At 37.8% G+C, this 24,048-nt stretch overlaps 2 protein-coding genes across 6 annotated transcripts in view; one reads left to right on the forward strand and one right to left on the reverse strand.

Moving 5' to 3' along the window:
- Positions 1 to 12,431, reverse strand: part of LOC109485932 (regulator of telomere elongation helicase 1-like) — a 28,106-nt gene extending 15,675 nt beyond the window's left edge. The window contains exons 1-13 of the mRNA XM_019789635.1: positions 12,109 to 12,431; positions 9,157 to 9,376; positions 8,130 to 8,226; positions 7,555 to 7,639; positions 6,372 to 6,432; positions 5,791 to 5,866; positions 4,416 to 4,500; positions 2,518 to 2,583; positions 2,157 to 2,298; positions 1,357 to 1,395; positions 1,013 to 1,091; positions 508 to 673; positions 20 to 94 (exon numbers count right to left, since the gene is read on the reverse strand). Coding sequence (XP_019645194.1) covers positions 20 to 94; positions 508 to 673; positions 1,013 to 1,091; positions 1,357 to 1,395; positions 2,157 to 2,298; positions 2,518 to 2,583; positions 4,416 to 4,500; positions 5,791 to 5,866; positions 6,372 to 6,432; positions 7,555 to 7,639; positions 8,130 to 8,226; positions 9,157 to 9,376; positions 12,109 to 12,210 — 1,293 coding nt within the window. The 5' untranslated portion in view covers positions 12,211 to 12,431. The remainder of the gene's footprint in view (positions 1 to 19; positions 95 to 507; positions 674 to 1,012; positions 1,092 to 1,356; positions 1,396 to 2,156; positions 2,299 to 2,517; positions 2,584 to 4,415; positions 4,501 to 5,790; positions 5,867 to 6,371; positions 6,433 to 7,554; positions 7,640 to 8,129; positions 8,227 to 9,156; positions 9,377 to 12,108) is intronic.
- A 466-nt stretch (positions 12,432 to 12,897) lies between these two features.
- Positions 12,898 to 24,048, forward strand: part of LOC109485912 (stathmin-like) — an 18,747-nt gene continuing 7,596 nt past the window's right edge. For 2 of the 5 annotated variants that reach the window (XM_019789597.1, XM_019789598.1), the window contains exons 1-3: positions 12,898 to 13,014; positions 16,789 to 16,888; positions 23,209 to 23,304. In XM_019789597.1, coding sequence (XP_019645156.1) covers positions 16,867 to 16,888; positions 23,209 to 23,304 — 118 coding nt within the window. In that variant the 5' untranslated portion in view covers positions 12,898 to 13,014; positions 16,789 to 16,866. The remainder of the gene's footprint in view (positions 13,015 to 16,788; positions 16,889 to 23,208; positions 23,305 to 24,048) is intronic. The other 3 variants (XM_019789601.1, XM_019789599.1, XM_019789600.1) reach the window with 3 other exon arrangements.

The following is a 24,048-nucleotide window of genomic DNA, read 5'->3' on the forward strand; positions in this document are numbered from 1 at the left end:
AATCTAGTTTCTTGCTCACCTTGTAATAGTTAGACAACACGTTGGCTAAATTGCTCCCCGGTTGAGCGGCTGAGGAATCGTGGCTGAAAGCAATCTGTGCAAGGGAACAAAAAGAGATCAGAGATTTCAGATTTCGAGGATGCATTTTTGGTTTTGTGAATACATTGGAACTGCATTGTTTAATTGTGGATAAATACTCGTTGAAATTTCATAATACATAAGAAATAATTATTATTTATGCAATTGTATAACATACCTTGTACTTTACACCATAGTTTTGTTTCACACAATTACACAGGACACATTACTGGCCTTCTCATACTACATCCTACCACCCAGCGCATACTCATCCCTGCCAATCAACTGAAACCTAATCTTTTCCCACTCATTTCCAATCCTCACTGCTCAGGACAATAAACATACAAACTCCCTGTGAACCAGTATGACCCAAAACAATACTTCTGTCCTGGAAGTAATAAGCAGTTCAAAATCTCATATCAAACCTACCTTGAGCACATCACCCAACTTGGAGACTCCTGCAGCTTTGTTACCGAACACTACACTGGTCCCAGTGTTGGTGGTGGCATAGGAAACTACCTTGTCAAGAACCTCAAGCAAGATAGGTGCTGTCTCAAAGGTAATCTGGAGCTCAGCAAACAGCTCATAGAGGAAACTAGATGTCGCAGTTAGGAAAACAAATGTGCAAGTTATGAAACAACTCATATGCTCATGTTCTATTTCGCATAATGTATGTATTCCACCTTCATACATGTATGCTGCCTGGCCTCAAATCCTAGCAAAGGTTGTATTATACAATGTATGACTTGTACATTTGTAGGTGTTGAGCAACAAATCATCACTGTGGCAGTCTCTCCCTCATGAGATACATTTGTAAGCTGACTCAGTCCATATACCAGAAATGTTTTTGATTCTCACAACAGTCACCATTTGTGACTACATTTTACATTTTTTTTAGTATTTCATAAATCTAAACAAACATATATACATGTACCTTCCAGGTTTGGTTATCCCTGACCCATTGGCAGGTAATGGAAGAGAGTCAATTTTCTTCTCCAATTCTAACAGCATACCTAGAAGAAACATATTTATTGATTCAATATTGAGGTCATACAGTGCAAACAATAATACCAAGATACATGTACTTCACCATCTTAGTTTGTATGTATTCTGTCATTTATTCAACCTCCATCATATAAACTCTAGAATAATTTACATGTAGCTACAGTAATGTCATAATAACTTTTAATACTTACAGATCATTAGCTACAGCAGGTATTACATTACTAAGTAATGTGCAATATATCTTATCTAATACAACAGTAGTATTTGACTCACTCTTCAACTTGATCAACTCAGTAGCACTGAAGTCAGGTGCTGTGAATAAAGTAGAGCAGATTCAACAAATATATCTTAAAGTTTATACTAGTTATAATTATGATTAGGTAAAATAATATAAACTTTAAGGAGTAGTGTGCCTCACAACACATTATGATGCCAGCCAAGTACATTAAAGTACCTTCCTTGAGTAAGGTAAATGTGAATGTTTGTCATATTTTATCATTACAAATACCTACTTTCACAACATTCATTGCATGAATTTCACTCTGAGGATGGAAAAATGAGAGATACAAGTGTGATTACTATTATAACTGATAAAGAAACAATGTAGTATGTACATGTAACTTAAATTCAGCAGTGACATTTTATTTCAAATTAGTCAAACACAGACAGGAGTCTGTTTGTCAATGTTAAGTCTGTTCACTCTTTTAACAAGATAGTGGGGATTTCAGACTTCCAGGAAGCATTCTTGTTGACCTTCAATGTCACCCCATTTTGTGTATCTAGACTTTTGACCTCCCATCATTCTGCTCGTCAATCTTCCCCCCTCCTCACACTTTCTCCCATTTCCTGTATCACCTTTGACCTGTCATTCTTGCCCCTTCACCTGCTATCAACCTACCAACCAACCCTCAAGTTCACCCTATATTCTGTGTTTTGAACTCATGTCACTCTGCCTGTCAATGTACCCCCCACCATCCACATGCTGTCAACAGTTACTTACTAGTTGTCAGGACAACTTGACACAGAAACTAAGCTCAGCCACCCAAAACAATACTTCTGTACCAGGAACTCACGTGTGGAGGATTCTGTGTGAAACTTTTCGTTCAGTACTTCGATCTCAGCCACAGACTTGTGGAGGTTGTCCAGCTCCTCCACACAGGATGCCAGGTCATAGGCCGTCAGGTCAAAGGAGGACGACTCCTCACACATTTTCTCCTGTACAACATGGTGACGAAAATTAAGTCAACGTTTTAAATCCAGCATTTAGACTATTGCTACCCGATTGACAATGTATATACATGTATTAGTTAATTATGGTTTGTTTGTCTTTTTCATACTAACTTGCCTTCAGTCAAGGACACTCAAGGACTGCATGTACGTGACATACATAAACATCCTAAGGAAGTTTGAGGTGCTTGTAGCAGAACCACTTACCAAGTTGTGGGCCTCATCAAACACAATGATGTGATTCTTCAGGTCCACGCTGTGTGCCTTCCGTGACTGCAGTGGGACAAAACTTCAGTTACCCATAAGAACCACATCTATCAATCAGAGGTTTCAGACTTCTTGGAAGTATTTGGGGTTTTGTGACCTTCAAGTTGACCCCATTTCCTGTGTCTGACCATGGACCTCCTGTCATTCTGCCTGTCAATTTTCCACATACCCACATGCTGTCAACCTACACTCAATGCAAGTTGACCCCATTTCCTGTGTCTGACCTTTCCCCACCCATGTGCCTACTACAAAGCTCATCTACACCTAAAACAATACCCCGGGAAGTAACAAATGTCGTTGTTCTGCATTATGTAACTACGTCGTGTGTGTGTGTCATTATTTCTAGTACAGTGCTGCCTTGCCACCAGACGGTGAGGAACATTATCCCTGTCTGGCCTACATGCTCTCTTCCCTAATGGTCTATGCAATAGCTGAATCCACCGGTAATGGTCTACAACAAGACGTGATGACTAACTGAACAGCATTGGCCATCTAAATGTATGAGGAATGACCATTTTCCTTGGACAAGATGCACCGAAATCTTGATTCGTAATGCTGGCAATTTCCACCTCTAATTTACAGTTCTATCCCCGTTTGCTGTCCCAGTTCACCCAGTTGGAAATGGGTACTGGTTGTCCCATATGGGAAGGTTAAACTGCAGTGGATTACTATCCCATCCTTTGATGGGTCGTCTGCTCAGTTACTGCACGCCAGAGAGCACGAGATAGGCTCTGGCCATACAAGGTTATACCACATGCCTGAGCAGAACGGCCACTAAAATGCATTGTAAATGTCACCTAAAGAGGCTTGGTCCAGTTCGAGTAAATAACATACTAAATAGTACAATACTCTAAGCAAGCCTCCCAACTTTTATTGTCTGTACTTAAGTAACATCATTTTTTGCTTAGCAATGCATCAAGCTTCTGTTCATGTATAAGTGGGTAAAAGAAATTTCTTCTGACTTCACACCTTTCTAATTTCCAAGTCTGCACATGTGGTAATTTTTCAGCCCAGCAGTACAGCGCTATAGAAATCCTGACTGCACATCCATTACCTACATGTAATGCAGGCTCAAAATACAGTGCCTTACATACAATATACCTAATGACCACGAAAATGTACCCCACATAGGGCAAGCTCTGTACTAATGTGGCAAGATTACCTATAGAATAGGTTGGTTTTCACCGAGAGGTTTTGAAAGCGCAGCGTTGCAGCCAAGCAGTTTCAATAACGACCACTCCTTGCATACAAAGTGAGTAATAAAGGCTATATGTGTTGAGAAGAGGCATATATTTTTTAAAGGAACGTGTAAAAATTGTATGCCACAGTTCGAGGGGGCTGATATGCGCTGAGAATGATAAATTCATCTTGCTGCAGCCTTACTGTCATCTGATAAATGGGGACTAAGTATTGATCTCATGATGTCAATCTGTGCTGCCTTGCCTGCAAACTAATCTGTCTGGAAAAAGCAGGGGTTGTCTCAAAATGGCAAGCTATGGGGTTTGTCTCATTTGTGAGTCCTCTGTGAAAAGGTACTGATTTGCTTGTGTTTGTGATCTGTTTGTGTCCATATGGTCGGGTGACAGCCCATGGGTGAGTGAAATATAACTTCAGACCACAAAAGGTCAGACACAGGAATTACATGTTAGGTCCCAGAAGCTGGCCATTTGCTGGCCGGAGGTTGGCAGGAGTCTGTTGGCTGGATATATATACATGGGAAATTCACAATAATCACTAGAATTAAAAATTCACAATACAGATTTCGTGTCCAGTTTTTTTAACTAATAACAGATCACTATTGACTAAATATGGATTACAAAGTTAACACAAGCTGACACCTTTGGGTCCAGTAGGTAGTTGTAAGGCATGAAGATAATGTCAGCTGATGACTTCAGCTCTCGTGCCATGTAATAGGGACAGACCCTGCATAAAAAAGCTGCATATTAGTCTAATGTATATGAAACATTAGGGAAGGGTACTTTATATCCTACCAAGTCTATTTGCAGTGCTAAACATGATGCATCTGTTTTGAAAGAGGGTGTTGATGATTGGAAATTCTTTCAATAAGAGATATCATAGTTTGATAGTTTCTTGAGGAGATACAAATTACTTCAATAATGGTAAAATAATTAAGAAAATAAGGTTACAAAAATTCTTCTAAACAGTAAGTTGGTTCTTCCTTGGTCAATACCTGAATGCTTTCATGTCAAACTAGATAACGAGATGAGAAGTTATCTGTTCCTTTGAACCATTATATCATCAATAATAGGCTTGAGTCTCATATTCCCACAGAAGCTTATGCCATTACAGGCCAGAAGTAATCAATCTTTCTACATCTTCTTACTTCGACCAAAAAACTAAAACTATAAGTTTTCTCTCTAATTTTTATAGATATGGTAGTGCTAGACAGCTATGAATTCCCCAAAAGAAATTTAGATAATAAAAGAACTATGAATTCATATTGGATCAAAAGATATTAAACATATTAAGAAAGTTCACAAACATTTCTAGATCTCTAGGGATATAGATATACACCCATTGCATGGCATGCAGTGATTATTATTCAACCTTTGCCCTGCTAAGATAGCCATTTAGCACCACATTTGTATTGGTTGTGGGGTTAGGCATCAGCTAAGAAGGTTAAATAGATGAATTCTGCATTATGTTCATACATTGTGCATCTTACCTGAGATTAATAAGTCATAGAAAATGAGAAAATGAAAATAACTAATTGTATGTCATCAGTCAATATTCCAATACATGTAATGCCAAGAAAACTGCTGAATCAAGGATGACGGAATCAGAGAAAATTGTGCTGCATTACTCCAGGGATGTAACAACATTTGACTCAGCTGGATTTTAGATAAAAAGAAATTTCAGATGTATCAACAAATTATGAGTATGTGGAAAGTCACAATTAAAACTAAATTAGAGTAAAAATTCCGAGACGGCCCAGGCTTACATATAAGTTGCCTTTCTAGTTGATCATGCAGATCTTTAGACGTCTGCACCTCTACCTTGATGTTACTGGTAATGTGAAAATCTATTCATCAATTGCTCCTCTAAATTCTACATAAATAAATGCATTTATTATTTACTTATATGTTGGATTTGATTTTGAAAGAAAAAAGCCCATTTGATATTAATTCAAAAAGGTGTCACTGTGTTAGCATCATAGCCTAGAAATACTGTATTCAAAGCAAGTTCACATACTTATGTTTTCTGCCTACTTTGACCAGGTCTTCAATGTCCAGTGGGGCCTCGCTGAACTCTTTCTCACTTTTCTTTTCTGAAGAGCAAAATACAAACATCAAGTAAACTTCCTGCTCCAACTGTATATATTATGAAAACTTATATATATACACTTGTGTAACATTAGGCCACACCAATTTAATTTCTTGGTTAACAGATTCGCCTGCTTCATTTTTTTCTGATCTGCAAAAAAAAACAAAACATTCAGAATCAACTGCAAAATGCTCATATTTTGCCCTGAACAGTTGAAAACAGTCCTTTTCTTCCTAGTTATTACAGTTATTCCATCTTTCAATGCAGTGGCATCATTAAACTTTTAAAGGTTCAAAATCCATTGTTTCAATTTTGAACCAGCCTGGTGTGTTGACTTCATGTCTCCTATCGTACCACTTTGGGCCATAATAGGATGCCTAGGCCTGTTTTTATTCTTTTTTTTTCCCGCTCACTCCATTATTTTTCTAGAAAAATCCGTTAACCAATTGCAAGAAATTAAATTGGTGTGGCCTTAGCAATGTAAAAAAAATATTATGCAGAAAACTTGCCGTCTAGGTTGTTGTGAAAGACACAAAGTCGGGAGGATGTCTTTGCCTTGCACATGTGAACCTGTGGCATGGAGACAAAAGTTTCAACATAACACCCATTCCAGTCACATGATTTTCAACACGGGAAAATAGGTTCTGTACATACAATGCACTACTTGCATATGACATCCTGATCTAGGATACATCTGCACTATATATAATACATGTATGCAACACATATACTGGTAACCATATACAGCATACTATTCTATGACTGTGCTATAAATGTTCATCCTTACTTTGTCTACAGTACACGTACACAGCCATGAAATCCATAATGTTGATCCCACTCACACAGGAACGAATGCATGTTTTAGAAATTGAAGCAGTGCAGGAATTTCTGAGACATATTCACCTTGCAAACTGTAAGTCAACCCACCATGGGCATGAAGCTTAATATCATATAGAGTAAGAAATCAGTCTGTAATTGTAAAATGTTTGATATCACTATCAGACATTACATAATGCCAGTCTCTTATGGAAGGGAAACAGCCAACAAATCTACAGAGAGCAACACAATTCAATGTCTGCCTTTTTTGTCTGTGTAATACTCTTGATGTCTGATGGAAACGTCTGAATGAATCATTACGGCAAGAAATACTGAATTTCTGCAATTTTTTTATAGTTTACGCCAGAAATATTCAGGATAATTTTATTATTTTTGATACCTAAATATCTGACTGACATGTTGTAATGGTTGAAAATAAACCTACTTTCAATGTTTAATTGACATTTATTCCTTTTAGCAACTGGTACACACTGTTTTGACATTCACTGCTGCCAGTGACATTTCAACTGCCAACTGAATTGTGCAGGAACTATAAATTTCCCTTCCGAATGGCGCCTGTGTAATACTGATAAGGAGACTACTGTGGACCAGAACATGGTGTCAGGACCATAAATGTGTTATCCTGACCTATAACAAGACCAGTTGGCCAAACCTCATGTCGTGTTCATGTATGAAAGACTGAGGCACCAATAAATTTTCAAAATCCTCCAGCTCACCTGAGCTTTTACTGGGGACGGTTCACTTTTGATAGGGTCGAACATAAAATTGACGATTTCATAAAATCACAGCTTTCACACCTATGTGAAGAGTTCTTGTTGTGAATTTCTTGTTTTCTCTCCTATATCAAATACTGACCTTTGCAGAGTTGCTGGTCTGTTCCTGAACCTCAGGATGAATACACAGCTGTTCTCTAGACCCAAGAATGCACACTTTCAGGTTGCTAATGAAAAAAAAAAAAACAACCACAAGTTACACATTTTTTAGGTTGCATGAAAAACACAATAATTTATCCACACATGTACCAACAAGAAATCAAAGATCTCATACCTCCAAGAAACTTTTTTTTCTAAAGTATGTATTTTTGTAAATTTCTAAATGTAGCAAAAATACATGTAGTATTTTTCACTGATTCTGTCTGATATTCTCCCACTGGCTCCAATAAGGCAACAGACATGGATCTTAGAAGGAAATTGACTTGAAATGAGATAACCTTCGCTGGGACCATTGACCTAACGTCCTGTCAGTGTCTCTGAAATGCCGTGGAAAATAACTACAGAGTCCCTGAGATGCAAGCAAACACACATATACATGTAGACACTGAAAAGTCTGTACATAGAGGTAAATATATTAGATATATAGCGTGTGAGTGCATCCCAGGAACTTGATGTATGATAGCATTATTTCATAAGGCTTTTTGATATAGTGCCCACCTGTACGAAGTATTCTTCAGTTCTGCCACTGCCTGTGACAGCTGGGAATGGGTGCGGGAGGCATAAATTATCTTTGGTATCTCCATAAAGGGACCAGCTATAGGAAAAGGGGAAATAATTATGCAATGATCATTGAGTAAAATTGTAAGCAAGAAATACATGTAAAAACAAAAGAAAAATAAATATATGTTGTGCTTTCAACATAGTGACTTTGTGCAGCTTACAACTTTCAGCTTATTAGCATCTTTGATTTATAATTCCACAATAGTAGATTTCCTAAGCAAAAAAATATGTTTAAAAAGTCTTGACCCATTGCAGCTGTGATGTTTCATTATGAATACTATATCATTATATTAGTCCACGAAAAAATTACCGAAAATTCTGATGTGGAAAAATTCCATTATACCCCTTCAACTTCAACTTCAAGCTCCACAATCTCTCTTCTTACCTATACATACTAGACAAAAAATTGCAACCTTCAAGACATTGAACTAATCTTTAAGGACCAATGTTCCTTCGTCCATGTGGAGCTGATTAAAGTCGATCCTCAGGCCTGCAGATATGTTGTGTGGAGCCATTATTGACTTGTGATTCATGTGGCCAACGTTACGGCCAAATTACTGCTTGCAAGCTGGGTCAGCGGGCAACATTGTAAATAGAGCAGGGTCTAGACACTCAGATACATCACCTGCATTATGTACAATGTACTGTGCTCCTTATCAGCAATATTGATAGGGAATTAGACACATGTCAATGTGAATCCTGCGGTCAGCAAGCTTGTAATGGCTATCTCATCCCCTCACCATATGGCAAGGCTTTATTCAATCTATGATTGACGCACCACTGGCAATGCAGTTTTTTGAGGAACAAAAATTTAAGATTGCCAATCCAAGAGGGCAGCTAGATCATATGTATGACAGCATTTCACTTTTTTTAAATTGTACCATTCATACATATATATTTATGAAAAGATTTTAAAACAAGCATACCTCATCAGTGTACATCAAAGTTTTGGAATTTTTCCTACCAGTTTGTTCAGTGTTTCCCCAGCCAGCTGCCCCTCCTAACTGATTGGCCAGCATCTGGCCATATGTGGAGGACTGACCCTCCTCGTCTTTTGTGAAGTGTTGCTTGAGTCCTTCAAACTGCATCTTGGCCACATACGCTGAACGCCAGGCAAGGGTAGCACAGAGGAGGCACAGGGTCTTGCCTGTTCCTGTGGGACTTTCCAAAACTCCATTGGTGCCCTGGGGACATGATACATATAGAGAATTACATGTACAAACTAGCATTACCAATTACTACAAAAATTGACGTCAATCTCTATAATATATACATGTAATACACATGATTATGTACACTGAATGAAGTTTCATTGGAGGCAAAAATAAAGCATACTTAAATCTACAGTCTTTCAGATGACCAGTTTCAAAGCTTGCACAAGTTTCTTTAATATTGAATTGTATGTACAAATATACATTCTTCGGCCTACGAGTACAACATAGTAGGCAATCAATCATCAGGGACCTTGTACACAATAACAAACAATAGTTAATGATAATAAATCAAATATTTGATAATCATATTCAGTAAATAATAATCGACTGTATCATTCTACATTCTATCACTAAGCATTGGAGAAGTTTCAGATAAATTGTTTACAAGGTAACTTGTGCAATACATTTTAGTAGTAGTACAAATGTACTAGTAGTTAAGTGCATGCATGCACAAATGCTTGCTTGCAAAGATTTCAATCATTAGCAGAGTCATTGACGTAGGTCTACCATCACCGAATCATAAACTTGACAAGACTCTACAATATGTATAAAATTATACTTCCTTGTGGTACTAATTTCAAATTCCAGCTTCGGATTTTAATCTCGAGATCAAAAGGAAACTTTACGACGGGACCTTAATAACCTGCCAAGCCCACAAGTACAATCAATAAGGATTTACCCAGCTAATATTCCCGCCACGTCTCTATATCCCAGCTTTGTCAGATTTCCCTGAAGGCACTGACGGCAGTTTGTGGAAATGTTCTGGCCTTGAACCAGAATTGGCAGGCTAGCGCTCATTTCTTGCCATGAATTTAGTGCTTTAGTTATAATTATTTCCAGGAATGGAAGTATTGTTTTGGTTGGTTGAGTTGCAGGTTTGTAGTTGAGGGGGGTGGGAGGTGATTTTGACAGTAAGTGAGTTGATTGATAAGGTGGCAACCCTGAAAGTGACCCAGCGTTTGTCGGGTGGGACTAAGTCGGTGCTATGTACTAGTAAAGGAATTCAGGAAGTGGGGTAATATCCAATTAAATCACATCATACAACCCCTCCATAGTTAGAAGGTAATGTCTGTGATAGTTCCAATTCACTAAAACCCAAAATACTTCCTGGAGGTCTGAAACCTTTCATTTTGTATTTTTGTGAAACTTTCAGCTACTAGGAACTAAAACATTAAATTCTACCGCATCCAGACTGTTGATAAGCACATAAGCTGACTGGATGATCAGAATGAATTTGTCCACTGGGGAACGTTTTCATTAATCTTGATAAGCTTGTTCTTAATCCCACAAAAGTTCAAGTCATAATTGATGACTTGACACTATATAAACACTACAGCATTTGTCTTGTCTTTTTTCAAATCAGCGTGAACCTTTGCCATATTTCAAGCATGAAGGATTTAGAAGAAGATGCTACTTATAGTAATACATGTACCTATACACCATGACCTCCAAAAATCAAAGACCAACTTTTGAGATAGAGAAGGATAATCAAAGGGTTCAGAAACTTTGTATAGAGATGATGACAAAAGTGGAAGTATGTAATACTATACATAAAACAATGTAACATTATATGATATAAATACTCATGAACATCATCAAAATCATTTAAGAATATTATAAAAACTGTGATATTATATTACTATACAGAGTACAAGAGACAGTCTGTTGTTGGTGTCTACCTTGTAAAATTTGCAGTTGTGTACATAGTATTTGTAGTTACCTGATACATGATGTAGTCCAAGTATACAAGTACGCATTATGAGCAGGATTATAAGTTTCCTTGAACTATAGCACTGATTTTAACATGTCATGTAATCTTCAAGCAGATGGAAAAAGCATTACAGTCTTACTTAGAGTTAGAACTTGCAATCTACACAGATCTAGAGTCTGGGTTGCCCAGATATCTGCTTGGAGATTTAACTCATGTGCAACCACCCCAAACAACCACATATTTTCAGTGATGTTGTGACAAATTGTCTATTGTTCTTTTATTCTTTAATCAACCTTTTGTGATACACAGGCAATAAGTACATAAATACATAAATGTTGAAACATTGCATTGTTAACAAACATATTCTTATACCCAATAAACAACAGTCAATAAGTGTGAACTACGAGTATGACTGTCCACCCCCCAAAGCCAAAGCAAGGCGTATACATGTAGTCTGCCTATATGCAAGTATCCTGATTTCTACCATAAACGGATCACAAATTATGCATTTTGACTCATTAGGCCACTCCAATTTGATTTGTTGGTTCTGATCGACAGGGCGGGAAAAATAAAAAAACAGGGCTAAGCATCCTACGATAGCCAAAAAACTATGCCAGGCCCGTTTACAATTCAAAGAATCAAACAAATGAATTATTAAACTTTTTGTTATGCATGAAAGATGGAAAAGCTGCAACAACTCTGATTCTGAACTGAAGAGACTTCGTACTTCCCTCAACTGTTGGTGACAAAATATGAGCATTTTGAGCATTCAGAGGCTGAATTTCTTTTTTTTAAATCAGAAAAAATAAAGCGGGCGAATACGTGAACCAAGCAATTAAATTGCTTTACTGTTCCACCACACATGCCGTGCCGCGTGGAACACCAAAAAGTCGGCGACACTACCTACCCCATATTGGGCCAACTAGTATAAAGATGAGTGTAAAAGTCCGAAATCTAGCGAATAGCCCTTGAATACTAGTAAACAGTTTACCTCCTGTAGACACTGAATGACTTTCTCCATGTACGACCGCTGACAAGCGTAGGGCTCAAAGGGGAAATCCACGTCCACACCACGGATCTTCAAGAACACCATGATGGGTTTGTTGATGTCTGTGAAGAGCCTGCTGTGCAAGAGTATCAGATGTTACGGCAAACGTTTCTTTTCCTCTATCAGTAGCGTTGTACAACAACAAAAAATGCCCCAAGATGCCCCCCAAGATCTATGTTGTGCCCTGGCAAAGTCAGCAAACTGGCGTGAGGAGTCGGAAGGCTCAGAGTTCTTTTGCACAAATTTTCATTTTGCCGCCATGTTGAATCAGCTGATGAAAAGACGCGTCCATCCTAAATATCCGGGGAACTCTTGCTGTATAGTGGCAATAAATAGAAGCTGATAAAGCACAGTAGTTTGTAAACACCACGATTTCAAAGATTCTAAAAATATAATAACATATTTACCATAAAATTTCTTGCTATCTTTTGTTTTTGAGACATAAATAGTGACGTAAAGCAACACATTCCCCAGTCATATGTGGAAGATTCCTCGGGCAAGAGGTCAACGCGCGCGCGAAACTCTCTTCTTCCCGAGCGAAAGGTTTAAATGTTCATGAAAAGTTAAAAATCCAGTCCCATTAAAATCACTGATTAATATATATTGTTTCAACCGACATCTTGAGATATAAACTGCTCGGCTATCAAATCCCGCTGGGATAACAAGTTCAAACATGCCTCGCAAATAGTTGACCAATGAGAAACCTTATTTTGCTGATGCATAGCAATAAGCCAATCACATCGCGTATATCGATCACGTGATGATTTGCCTTCAGGCCATTCCCGCGCTTTTTGTACAGACGATTTCTCCGATTTTACGCATTCGAGAGGCGTCCGCTCATAGCAGAAGGTGAGCCAGAGTTCAGCTTTTGTTGTTTTGTAGGGGAATAAAGCTGATTTCTCCGAAATATTCCGTCAGAATATAGTTGACACATGGTAGTGGACATAGTCAAAACCGAATTTCTCTCTGTCATTGTGTCTAGGTTTATAATTTTTGAGATTTCCATGCCGAAATTTGTGGATCGAAGGCGCTTTGGTATCTTTATCCTGACAAAACGAACAGGCCATCTTCTCTCCGACCGTTGGTTTATTGGCGCGCCCCTCGGGCATGTCTGGTCAAATCTGTGCCAAAAATACGTACACTATGGGTCACTTATGTGACTATAGTGTAAGAAATTATTTCTAAGTACTGTCAGTGTAAGTTTTGCTCCAAATATTTTGATAAGATTTAGGCTGGGCACAAGCTAGAGTAGAGCGCACGTGCAAATTCTTGGAAACATAAAGGAGTCGTATCGGATGTCAGCCACAATGCCCCAGTCCACTCCTGAATCCCAAGATGCTGTAATTTCTGTACCTCCACAAGACTCCAAAACTTCGCCAAAGATTACAATGAATTACGTGTACTGCCAACGAGCAAGATATAATTTGTTCATCAAACTGATGTGCGATATGAAGCTGGCCAGGATTTTTTTTAATTCCATGGTATTTGTCTGACCCTTTTTGTAAGGACATAATTTTGAGTGTTCATGGTAGGAAAGAGGCCAGTTTTGGAATGCAATCAAGCACTCTTTTTTCAAGTGCCGATCAGAAAAGGTTGAAAAGAAGTAATCCGCAAGATTATTTTTAGATCATCATAATTCATATGTGTTTGTGTGTGTGTGTGTGTGTGACTATGTGTACACATGTATGCTCCAGCCTTAATATTTTATTGTGAAAATGTGTCCCTTTCTTTGGGATCTCTGGAACTCCTCTTGACGTGTCATGATGACCTCCTTCATTGGTATGAATGTTTTTGCACCTTGTTGATACTTTCAAGCAGTCAATGCACTGTCATGTCCATTTGGTTTGCCCATTTATGTGCAACCAAGTGTGATAAAACATTGTTTTCTGATGTATGGACTTCACAAGCTGATTCAGTGGTCAAAACAAGTGTGTAGAAAGTATGTATTCCAGTGTTTGTCTTGTTGTTTTCCTTTGTCTGCATAATGGTCACTCTGTTTAGTTGACAAATATTTGTTCTGCTAGTTTGAATGAATTAAACTACTTGTGTACATAACACTGATACATTTACTGCTGTAGTCGACCATTAGTTTCAAAATATACTGCAGCTCTCAGTGACTTGAACCAAACTCCATTTGGAAGTAAAGTAATCAAGCAGCACTTACTTTTAGCATCATCATCACTGGATGTTGTGGAATTTGGTCTCCTCATGTCACATCCATTGTTCCCTATTTTGTGAGGATCTATTGTGTACTGTATATCAGAGTTTTTTGCCCCATTCATGATGCAAAATCAAAACCTTTTTGCTTTTTTCGGCTACAGCATCTGTTCTGACTGAATCGGTTTGCTTTTTCCCTTGATACAAGGATGATACAGTGATACCGATTAATATTGTATATGGGAAAATCAGGCACGTTATAAGGTAAAAATCATTAGAGGCAAAACTACTCTCAGTGGTCACTTTTTACACATCAGATAAATTGAAAGCCCATAGGCAATCAAGCCTCTTAAGAATCTTATTGAGTTCGTGACAAGAAACACAAGATGTCTTTATCTCAATAAAACTAACAAAGGAGACAATCCACTTCGATGCTAATTCCAAGCTGGCTTTTCCCTCTATGTCAATAAATCTATTGTGTGTTCCCAATAATTACTTGGATTGCAATTTACCCCGTTTGGTGAGTGTTCACATTGGCATTCAGATAGGGCTATAGAATATTACATTACCAGTTGCCCCAGGCAACCAAATTTTACTTGGGGCAACCTATTTTTGAACCTAGGTTAGTAGGTAGCCCAGCAGTGTGCTACTTGAATTTTAACTTAAGAATGCAGATGCTTTTTAATTTTAGGTACAGGTGGGGCAACCTAAAATTCTGGTGGGCAACCTAAATTTTGCCGTAGCCTGGTTCAAAGAAGTATTTTGTACACTGATTACTCAACCACTAAATCATGCAACTTCCATGTACATTGTTGCAGGAGCTCACAATGGAGTCAGCAATCGTTCTTTCCCACAGTGATGACACCAGCATCTACAATATGAAGATGATAACTCATAACCCAGAACCTTGGATATGTTTCAGCAGCAAAATTGCAAATTTCAAGATTTATAAACTACAAGTTCAGTTGTTCGCAAATTTCAGATTGCTGGTGGGTATTTTGAGCCAGGCATATGGATCTTCTGCTATCACTTACAAGTTCAATAATGCTAGCCTTGATATTAAAATTTGCATGATAAACTATTGTGCAGTTATCATCCTTTCAGTGTAATAAATGTGCAGTAATGGAATACAATGATTTTGGGACAATTACGACAAATAATCCGAGTTATGAATTCCCTTATTTAAATGATACAATCTCAAATATTTAGCAATGAAGAAACAGTACCCTATCACAAGCTCAATAGGAAACCTGAAACCTTTCCCCCAGCCTACTTAAAATCAATATTCGTATAGTTCTAGATGGTTAAGCCTGTGCAGCGTGCACAATTATGCCATATCACAGTGTAGCAGAAACGCCCACCCCCTAAAGGTGGTATGGCTGAGAAATGGTGCCATTATTGTTGCTATAAATGTCACTACCTGAGGGATGGTATGATACAGGATTTCATGGCTCCAGCATCTATTCCCGACAGAAAAGAGCTCTTGTCTCTGGAGTAGACAGACAGAATATTTGATAAGCTTTTCCTGACTAAAACAATTTGGATGTCGCCGGTGTGAACAGGAAGGCATTACATATTTATGCTTGTCTATCAGTGAGAAGACTACATGTAGTTATTTTATCTCTCACATTATTATCGAAGTCAGTATGATTAAAGAACATAAAGATCCATGTAACTATTATAAGATATTTATGGTAAAACTGATATGTCTCACAGTGCTCATAATATATAATATAATATATATGTGGCTACAGCTGTACTTTCTGTATGATCAAATTTTGAATAAGGAATTTCTTGTGATAAGTCTGATAAGAAATATTTGTAATCCTCATGCTTTTCAAGAAGGTCTGGCACTAAGACTGACCCAAAATTTTTGCAATGGGCCCTGAATAATTGTAATGAGTCAGAACAATCATTATTGTATCGGTCATATGATTTATTGTGATATTGGCTTGTATTTGTCAACAATGTACCATATTTTGAAATATATTACTAGTCAATCACAAAAGTCTATTTACCAGTCAGTTTCTAATCATATTTCCCCATGTAGACAAGGTTCCCATGTTGCCCTTCGTGCAGGTGATGTATGCCATTGACTATTAGATTGCTCCTTTCATTTCACAAGGGAGGGAAGTCCATTCAAAACTGTCATGTGCTAAAGATGCAAATAGAGCCCTGCTATAGAGGGAAACAGATTTGTGTAAAATCAAATCCCCCCTTTTGGCCGGGTACATGTCTTTGTTTTATCACCAACAGTTTGTCTCAAAATTTTGTTAGCCTTAAGACCTCCCCCATTTTCGTACATAGTTCATCCCGTGGGTCTGGGTCCCCCAATCTCTCTTCCATCAACGACGCAGGTTTGGCCAATCAGGACTCGGCAGGGGAGCGTTCATTATCGGGGAAGGCGGCATACAACATTTATTTTCCAGACATCAATATTCTGCCCATGCTTCCTTCTCATTTCAGGTGCCCAGCCCTGCCAGAAGTAAGCTGACTCAGTGCCTTATTTTCTTCTCGCCACAGGACAGACAACATAGCATCATCATGTCTACGGTCTCTTCCACAGGTTGGTTCCCTTTTTGTTAGATTTGGCATGTTTTTTTCATGGCTTAAAGGCTACTTTTTTTATGTTAGAATTTTTGCTGTAGTATCGGTTCATTTGGCAATTTCGTCGGTCAGTGAAGTCAAAGAAAAAGTGATTTAATTTGCCGGATTCTAACGACATGTGGATGTAGTTGAAATTCTAGTATGGTATCTCTCTTTCTCTGGACAGCATCTGCTCGTGGCTAAAATTTTCCATGTTTGGCATTTTTAATTTTTGCAGGTTTGTCTAGGGGATGTGCAAATGAGGGAAGCAATCTGATTAGTATGACTTGATCATATCTGTAGTTTTGACACGCCCATGTCGGCCAATAAGCATGCAAAGCTTTTCGTATTCTCAATGTTATAAGCAATGTATGTCTTCTGTTGATCGAACTTGCTTGTCATGGATAAGGTTCCTTTTTCAGACAGCTTGGACACTGACATATTCCCATGTCTTCCTCGCCACCTAGCGCTCAGACACACGAGTGATCACGCTTTCCCATTTCAGCTTAGCTCACTGTCTGCTTGACCCCCATATTTGGAGTGTGCCATTAACATACCTTTTATTCACAGTGCAGTTCTGCAGAACGGTTATCCTATGTCATTGTGTACGTACATTAGTAATTTTAAAGGTAAGGAATGCAGAGACATGTTTCAGAATGGAGATTATGCAAATGTAGTGATGATTTGACCATTGGTAATAATGTGATGATTAGTGGACCTGTCATGTTACTGTCTCTTTTGTCAATGTCAGTCTCAGCAGGCCAACATGCAGTTACCACTGATAGATTATTTCCCAATTTAACTTAATTCAACATGGAAGATGATATAGAATTCAGGATGCCACACCACATGAGCCATATAGACTGTTGGTCATTTTAGAATGCAGGCGCACTGGGCCCAGAATGAGTCATAAAATTCATGTACAGTATCAGCCAAGTCATAATTTAACCCAAGGCAGCACATTTGCAGTTGGATTTTCACTCTTTTGGTATTTAGTAAACCCTTGCACAGATTGTATTCTTAAAAGGTAAGCAGGTTTTGAAGTGTTAATATTGATATTTGTAAAGTGATTGATAAGATCTTCTTTCATGTACTAGCTATACATGTATATGTGGAAGCTGCACAGCTTTCCTTTTTGGCCTCAGCTGCCGAAATACAAGAAGTTTATTTGCATTGCAGTACATTTTCCTCATTTGCAAAATCAATGCATCCTTTAATGATACTAGAAAGTAATACCATATTTAATTTTCATACACAGGTAAAAGTAACCATTGCAGCAAACAGAAAGTGCATTCCAGTCATTTGTGTGTCTTTTTTACCCTCAACATTCAACAACTATAGAACTTAACGTCTTTCTGCTGCTGACTTACAATAAAGTGTGCAACCAGATTTGGTACATCTTTGACCTGTATAATAACTGTATATTCTGCACACAACCCCATACAGTAGTATCAGCCTACATTCTGTGCTATACTTTGTAAGGCTGCAAGCCAGGTTGAATCATGACCATGCATGTATAACATTACAGATCCATCCTGTCTGGACAGGGTTTTCTCCACTATGGTCAATTTAATTCACGGAAGTGTAATGGAACGTACATGTCGGACCAGCTTGTTTCCATTTTCCATGCCTCTCTGCTTCCAAGAATGAGCGGTGCCCCTTCATACAACTCAATAATTCCATTTGGCCAGCTGACAAGATTACCATAGGGATTAATGTAGTTTCAGACTGGGATCAAAACTGGCAGTTAATCAATGACACGGGTTTGGGTCCTTCCAAAAAGCTCTTAGCATGCAGAAGCAAGGTGATGTAATGTAGTGTTATGCATAGAAGCCTAGTTAATGGCTCAATATTGCACTGTTAAACACCATATTTTAGGCATCCTGGCAGGTTATTATTTAATTCTTATTAAATTTCTTCGTGCAAAACAAATTATTGTACAGTGTGATTGTATGGTACATGACTGTACATGTGCTTTACATGTATGATACATACATAAGTATTCAGGCAAAAAGACCACTTGCATGTATCCTGAAGTATTTGATCATGTTATCTTGTGGTAGGTATGTACCAGTAGAAGAAATCTTCAATCTTAAACAGATATGCATTATGATGTGGTGGCAACCAGAAATTTAAGTTCCTACCATTTTGATACAATTGTATATGAATTTGTCCTTCAAACCCATCAGAATTTTGGCACTGCCAAATGATTTGTACTTTTGATTGAAATCTTTTAAAAAGAATTCAGTTGATAACCCAGAGCAAAAAGAAATCAAAACTGTCTTTTGAAAATTTTGATAGATATAGATGGATGTATATGCTACTGCAATTTTTGTATAGATGCCATGACAGTTCGGATGTTGTTCAGTTATAATCATAAATGGTACACTTGGGATCTCATTCAATCTTTAACATGAATCACAGTGTTGAAATAGCCGATAATGTCTCAATATTAGAGTTTTAGCACCACCCCAGAAAGTCATTAAATTGTTGGTGCTATCCGGTCTAATTTATCTTACATCATATGAGTCATCTCACCCATGAAAAGAAAATGGAGTCAAAATGTATGCCATGACTGTAAACACATATCTGTAACACATATCACATATAACACATATCAGTCCAAAATACAAATTACGTTGGGGTTCATGTATGTGATACACATATCTCCCTGAGAACCATATTGCAAAGCCATCATTGTTATTTGATACCGAATGTAGCCTTCTGCACTAAAAAATGTCTCACCCAACATTAATAATTAGTAGTACTTTTAGACAACCATGGGAGGGATTGGTGATCAATGCTTCCTCGACGCTGATGTTTCAAATAAGTCAGAAACCTCTAAATCATTAAGTGTATCAGGTCCTACTAAGTCTGCAAGCCATACTGATAAGCAACAAATGGTCATCCAAGCATTCATTCCAGTTCCAGCTTATAGCATACATGTATTAAGATATGGGGATGCAACACAGGTGTTTGAGGGTGTACCATCCTGGCATACTAATGCTGGAAAGTCTGCACCACTGGGCATCAGAATGTCAGATTCAGCTGGAGATGGTTCAATTGGAGGGGTCAAAAGAGGATCCCCTAGGATGCAACCAATCTCCCCAGCATCTGCCTTGCAACCAAATTAGAACTAATTGTCCCAGCAGGACCATAGTCCATGGTGGATTTTTGTGCAGAAAATTAGATTTTAAAATGTAAAGTGAGGCAGACAATCTTAATCATGAGACGAAATACATGTATGTGTGATGTGAAATGTTAAAGGAATTGTTGTTCAAAACATGTGCATTAGAGGCATGTTATAGACAGAATTTTGATTTTCATCCGTATGCATTTAGCTATAGTCGCCATAAAATATTCACTTCTTTGTTTCTTGGCAGTATTAAAAATGAAGAAAAGTTGTGGATAGCCAAGGAAGATAATCACTAAAAGCATCATCATGGTGGTGAAATAGATGAAAGTGATGAACTAGTACAAATGAGGCCCCTCCCAATGGGTGCCAAGTAATTTATTACGTGGATCTATATACAAATCATCAAGAAGTGTAAACTCAGTCCTTTTTTATGTTCAAAACTACATAGTACTAACTTGAATGTTTATACTGTGGATTGTCAAATCACTTGACTCATTGAACTGTTCAGATAATTTTGCTTCATGTGCAATGAAGGAAACTAAAAATGAAAATTTTATTTGTATAGACTACAAGGCAATACATGTAACTTGGTATAATAATATATGGAAACAGGGACTGGTCACATTAAGATGGACATTTTGCAAACATGCCAATACATGTATGTCAATTTCAGTTCCTGAAGAATTCTTTATTATTACGTAATAGTAGCAGCATTTCCTGTGATGTACCAAATGTTTTGCTAGATCATGTGTTCTCTGGAAACCAGTGGAAATATTGAAACTTTCAGGGTGATATGTAGATGGTACTGCTGCATTTTGATACTGTAAATTAGTTAATTTCTGCACTTAATTTTTTAGAATGGTAAAGGAAGTTTTGTTTTCAAGTTTGCAGTTGACACCAATATAGTAACCACTGTAAACATTTCCAGATTTACATACGTGGTAATCTTACACATGTACACATTTATATATTGACAGTCATACATGTATTTCAGTCGTGTATATTTAAATGAAGTTGATGTACAACATTCAGCTGCAAGAAAGTTATTACACCTATTCCCCTAGGACTGGTGTCGACAGGTGCATCCATTTGGTTCATTTTCTTCACTGAAAGGCATGACCTATATTTTGTTTTTTATTGATTTTTTTCCATGTTACCAGTAGCTTACCCTGCAAACCAGATACATGCACTACATTACATGTGTAATTAGATGACTCAGTCAACTGCACAGTTCAATCCAGGTAGAGTTTCATTATTAAATGTGCAAACTGGGAAGGAAAACGTGTAAAGTACATTCAACCAGAAGTCATTGAAAAAATGAAAATTCATTGGGAAAACAGACTTATCTTAAGGCAATTCAAGAACACAAAATCACACAAAATCACAAGTACATATGTACATAATACCTTGCCTCTTCAACAATGATCGCTTTTGTTCTTGGTTGCAGAATTGTTTTTAACGTAGAGAAAAGTAGGTAGGAAGACATGTACATTGTGCTCAGCCTTTTGTGTCCTCCTGCACCCCCTCCAAATTTTCTAATTCGGTAGGATGATACATACATGTAGTTAAGCTCATTATCCAGCACCACTGTAGAGACCGGACAATGAAACATCATTTAGGCCTTAATTGCAGGTTCTGGAAAGACCACGCTTACTATTCTTTTGATCCTCCACCAATTTGTGATGGTATGGATAAAGATAAATGCATGTATGGTACATGATGCATAGTGACAAGAGCCCCACCCAATTCAATATTAAGACATTACTGGCAGACATGCTCATTCGCTGTCTAGACTCATCGGTATCAGTATGGCACGACACTGGTAAATCCCAGCCTCCCTGCCCTGGCTAAACCCACAGGACTAGCCAAACCTGCATCCTGCCATCAGTATGGCATAAAATTATGACTGTAACCATGGCAACTAGCACTATCCGCTCTTGCCAACCGTCTGTAAATCGTCTCCAGGGAATGATAGCTTTTAAAGAACAGACATGTTGGAACCATTGAAAGTCCTATTGCAGGTAAAGAAGTAACAGATCATGATCTTCTCAGGCAGGAGCTTCATCATATGTTGACAAGCTGACTTCAATTTCCGGTATTAAAAAGACTGTTGATAGCCATGTGACATGAATTTTAATATGCATTTCAGACATGGGAATCCTTCCCTTTTCTGAGAATCGATTGATGAATGGATGTTGGTTAAGGTGGAGCTTTCAACCTTTAAATAATAATTTTTTGTCAGTCAAAACCTCCAGGTCAACCTAAAAATTTTCGTAGTACATATAAGACTACATGATTAAATGTACAAATAAGTGGAAAAGATTATGTACTACTTGTGGTGTTCCTTGATCTGTGGCTTACGTTGACTTGCAAGTCGTGTTTGCCAATGCAGCAAATGTAGTACTAAAATATATCCCCTGGGAAACATGCTCATACATATGTACATTGATGCACACAAAAGATTAAATCTCATTACATAAAGTTCTGATAACAAACAAATCATCAGCTCCCTGTCATTAGATGGAAACAGTACCTTGCAAAAAAAAATCTGAAGGTCTTATCTTTGCTTTTGTGTAGAATTGCACATTATTTACAATACATGTATATGTAAGCTTGTAGTTGTACACGTTTTATATATGCTCTCTCCTTGTCACTGCATTGAATGTGATTGTGAAGAACTGATCAACTTCAAGGTATTCCATCCATGGCACCAATGTTCATTTTGAAATTCATTGTGCTCATTAGGTCACAACAATGAAACAGTGTTACAGTGTTCAAAATAGTTAACAGCATAGCCTTGCTTAAGTTAAAGAAACTGCAGCATTTAGACTTTACATTAGTTACATGTACAAGTACTTTTGTAGTTGTGATGTGTGGTACTTCGATTTTACACGTAGACTGTTGCCCCCAAAACAGTTAAAGAACTAACCCATTGCTTTTTTTGTATGTTGACTTGCTGCTAATCAAGGTCATGGATTCTCCCGACATAACATCTGTATTACCCTTTTTAACCCCTTTTCAGTCAAGCTGCACCAAGATGTCCTCATTCTTCATTTCAACATAGCTGTTGATTACAGTACATTACATGTACTATTAGCTTATACATTGTACATATGTAACGCTGAAATATTCATATGTTTTGTCTCTTTCTCTTTCCATCCAAGCTCTCAAAGAGAAATTCACAGAGCTATCCCTTATATCGCTACTCTGTTCCTGTATGCACAACGATAAAGTCAAAGATGAGGTCATAAAATATGGCGGTCAGTAAGTCACCTTGTCCTCTGTGATGTGGTGCATGTTTGTAATTGCTGCATGACAGTGTTGCCTTATTCTGTTGACTAGTGCTTGTTGAACCTTGCTTTCCACAGGCCTGCAAAACAGCCTTAGAATCTGAGGTACCTATATTAGCTACCTGTAACTGCTTTTCTGACAAACCCATTTGGTACCCATTGCACACCTTACCATACATTATTATGCATGTAGACTAGTACTGCATCATGCCATCACTTCACAATTTTTTTGGATAACACAACGACCACAAGGATTATAAACTGCTAGTGTTTGGAGGTACAAAGCAACTTATGTAAAAATTCTAAATGAGACAGTTCACAGCTTCATATAAAACAGAATCTTGATAATGTCTCTTCCACCAGTATGGTACTACTGATAGTACATGTGACAGATATTTGCTCACCTATATTCATTACTTGGTGACGTACGCAAGAGTAATGCAATGGTATATCTGTAAACCTCCTGACACTATGTCAAGCAATTACATGGTTGCTCGGGCTATCCTGGTCAGCAAATGCCTGGGCTATCCTGGTCAGCTGATGTATCTCACAGCTCCACAAGAAAATCTGATTATACTGCTTCATTTTAAAAGAATCATCAGGACTCTTCCATTTACAGAATGGTAGGGACAAATTCAGAATTATAGATGTAGTCATTACAAAAGTGGTTATCTGATGATGAAGAGCTGTGGATATATTTGTCTTTTGTTAGCC

The sequence above is a fragment of the Branchiostoma belcheri genome, unplaced genomic scaffold (genome assembly GCF_001625305.1).
Source record: "Branchiostoma belcheri isolate BF01 breed outbred unplaced genomic scaffold, Haploidv18h27 scaffold79, whole genome shotgun sequence".
NCBI lineage: Eukaryota > Metazoa > Chordata > Leptocardii > Amphioxiformes > Branchiostomatidae > Branchiostoma > Branchiostoma belcheri.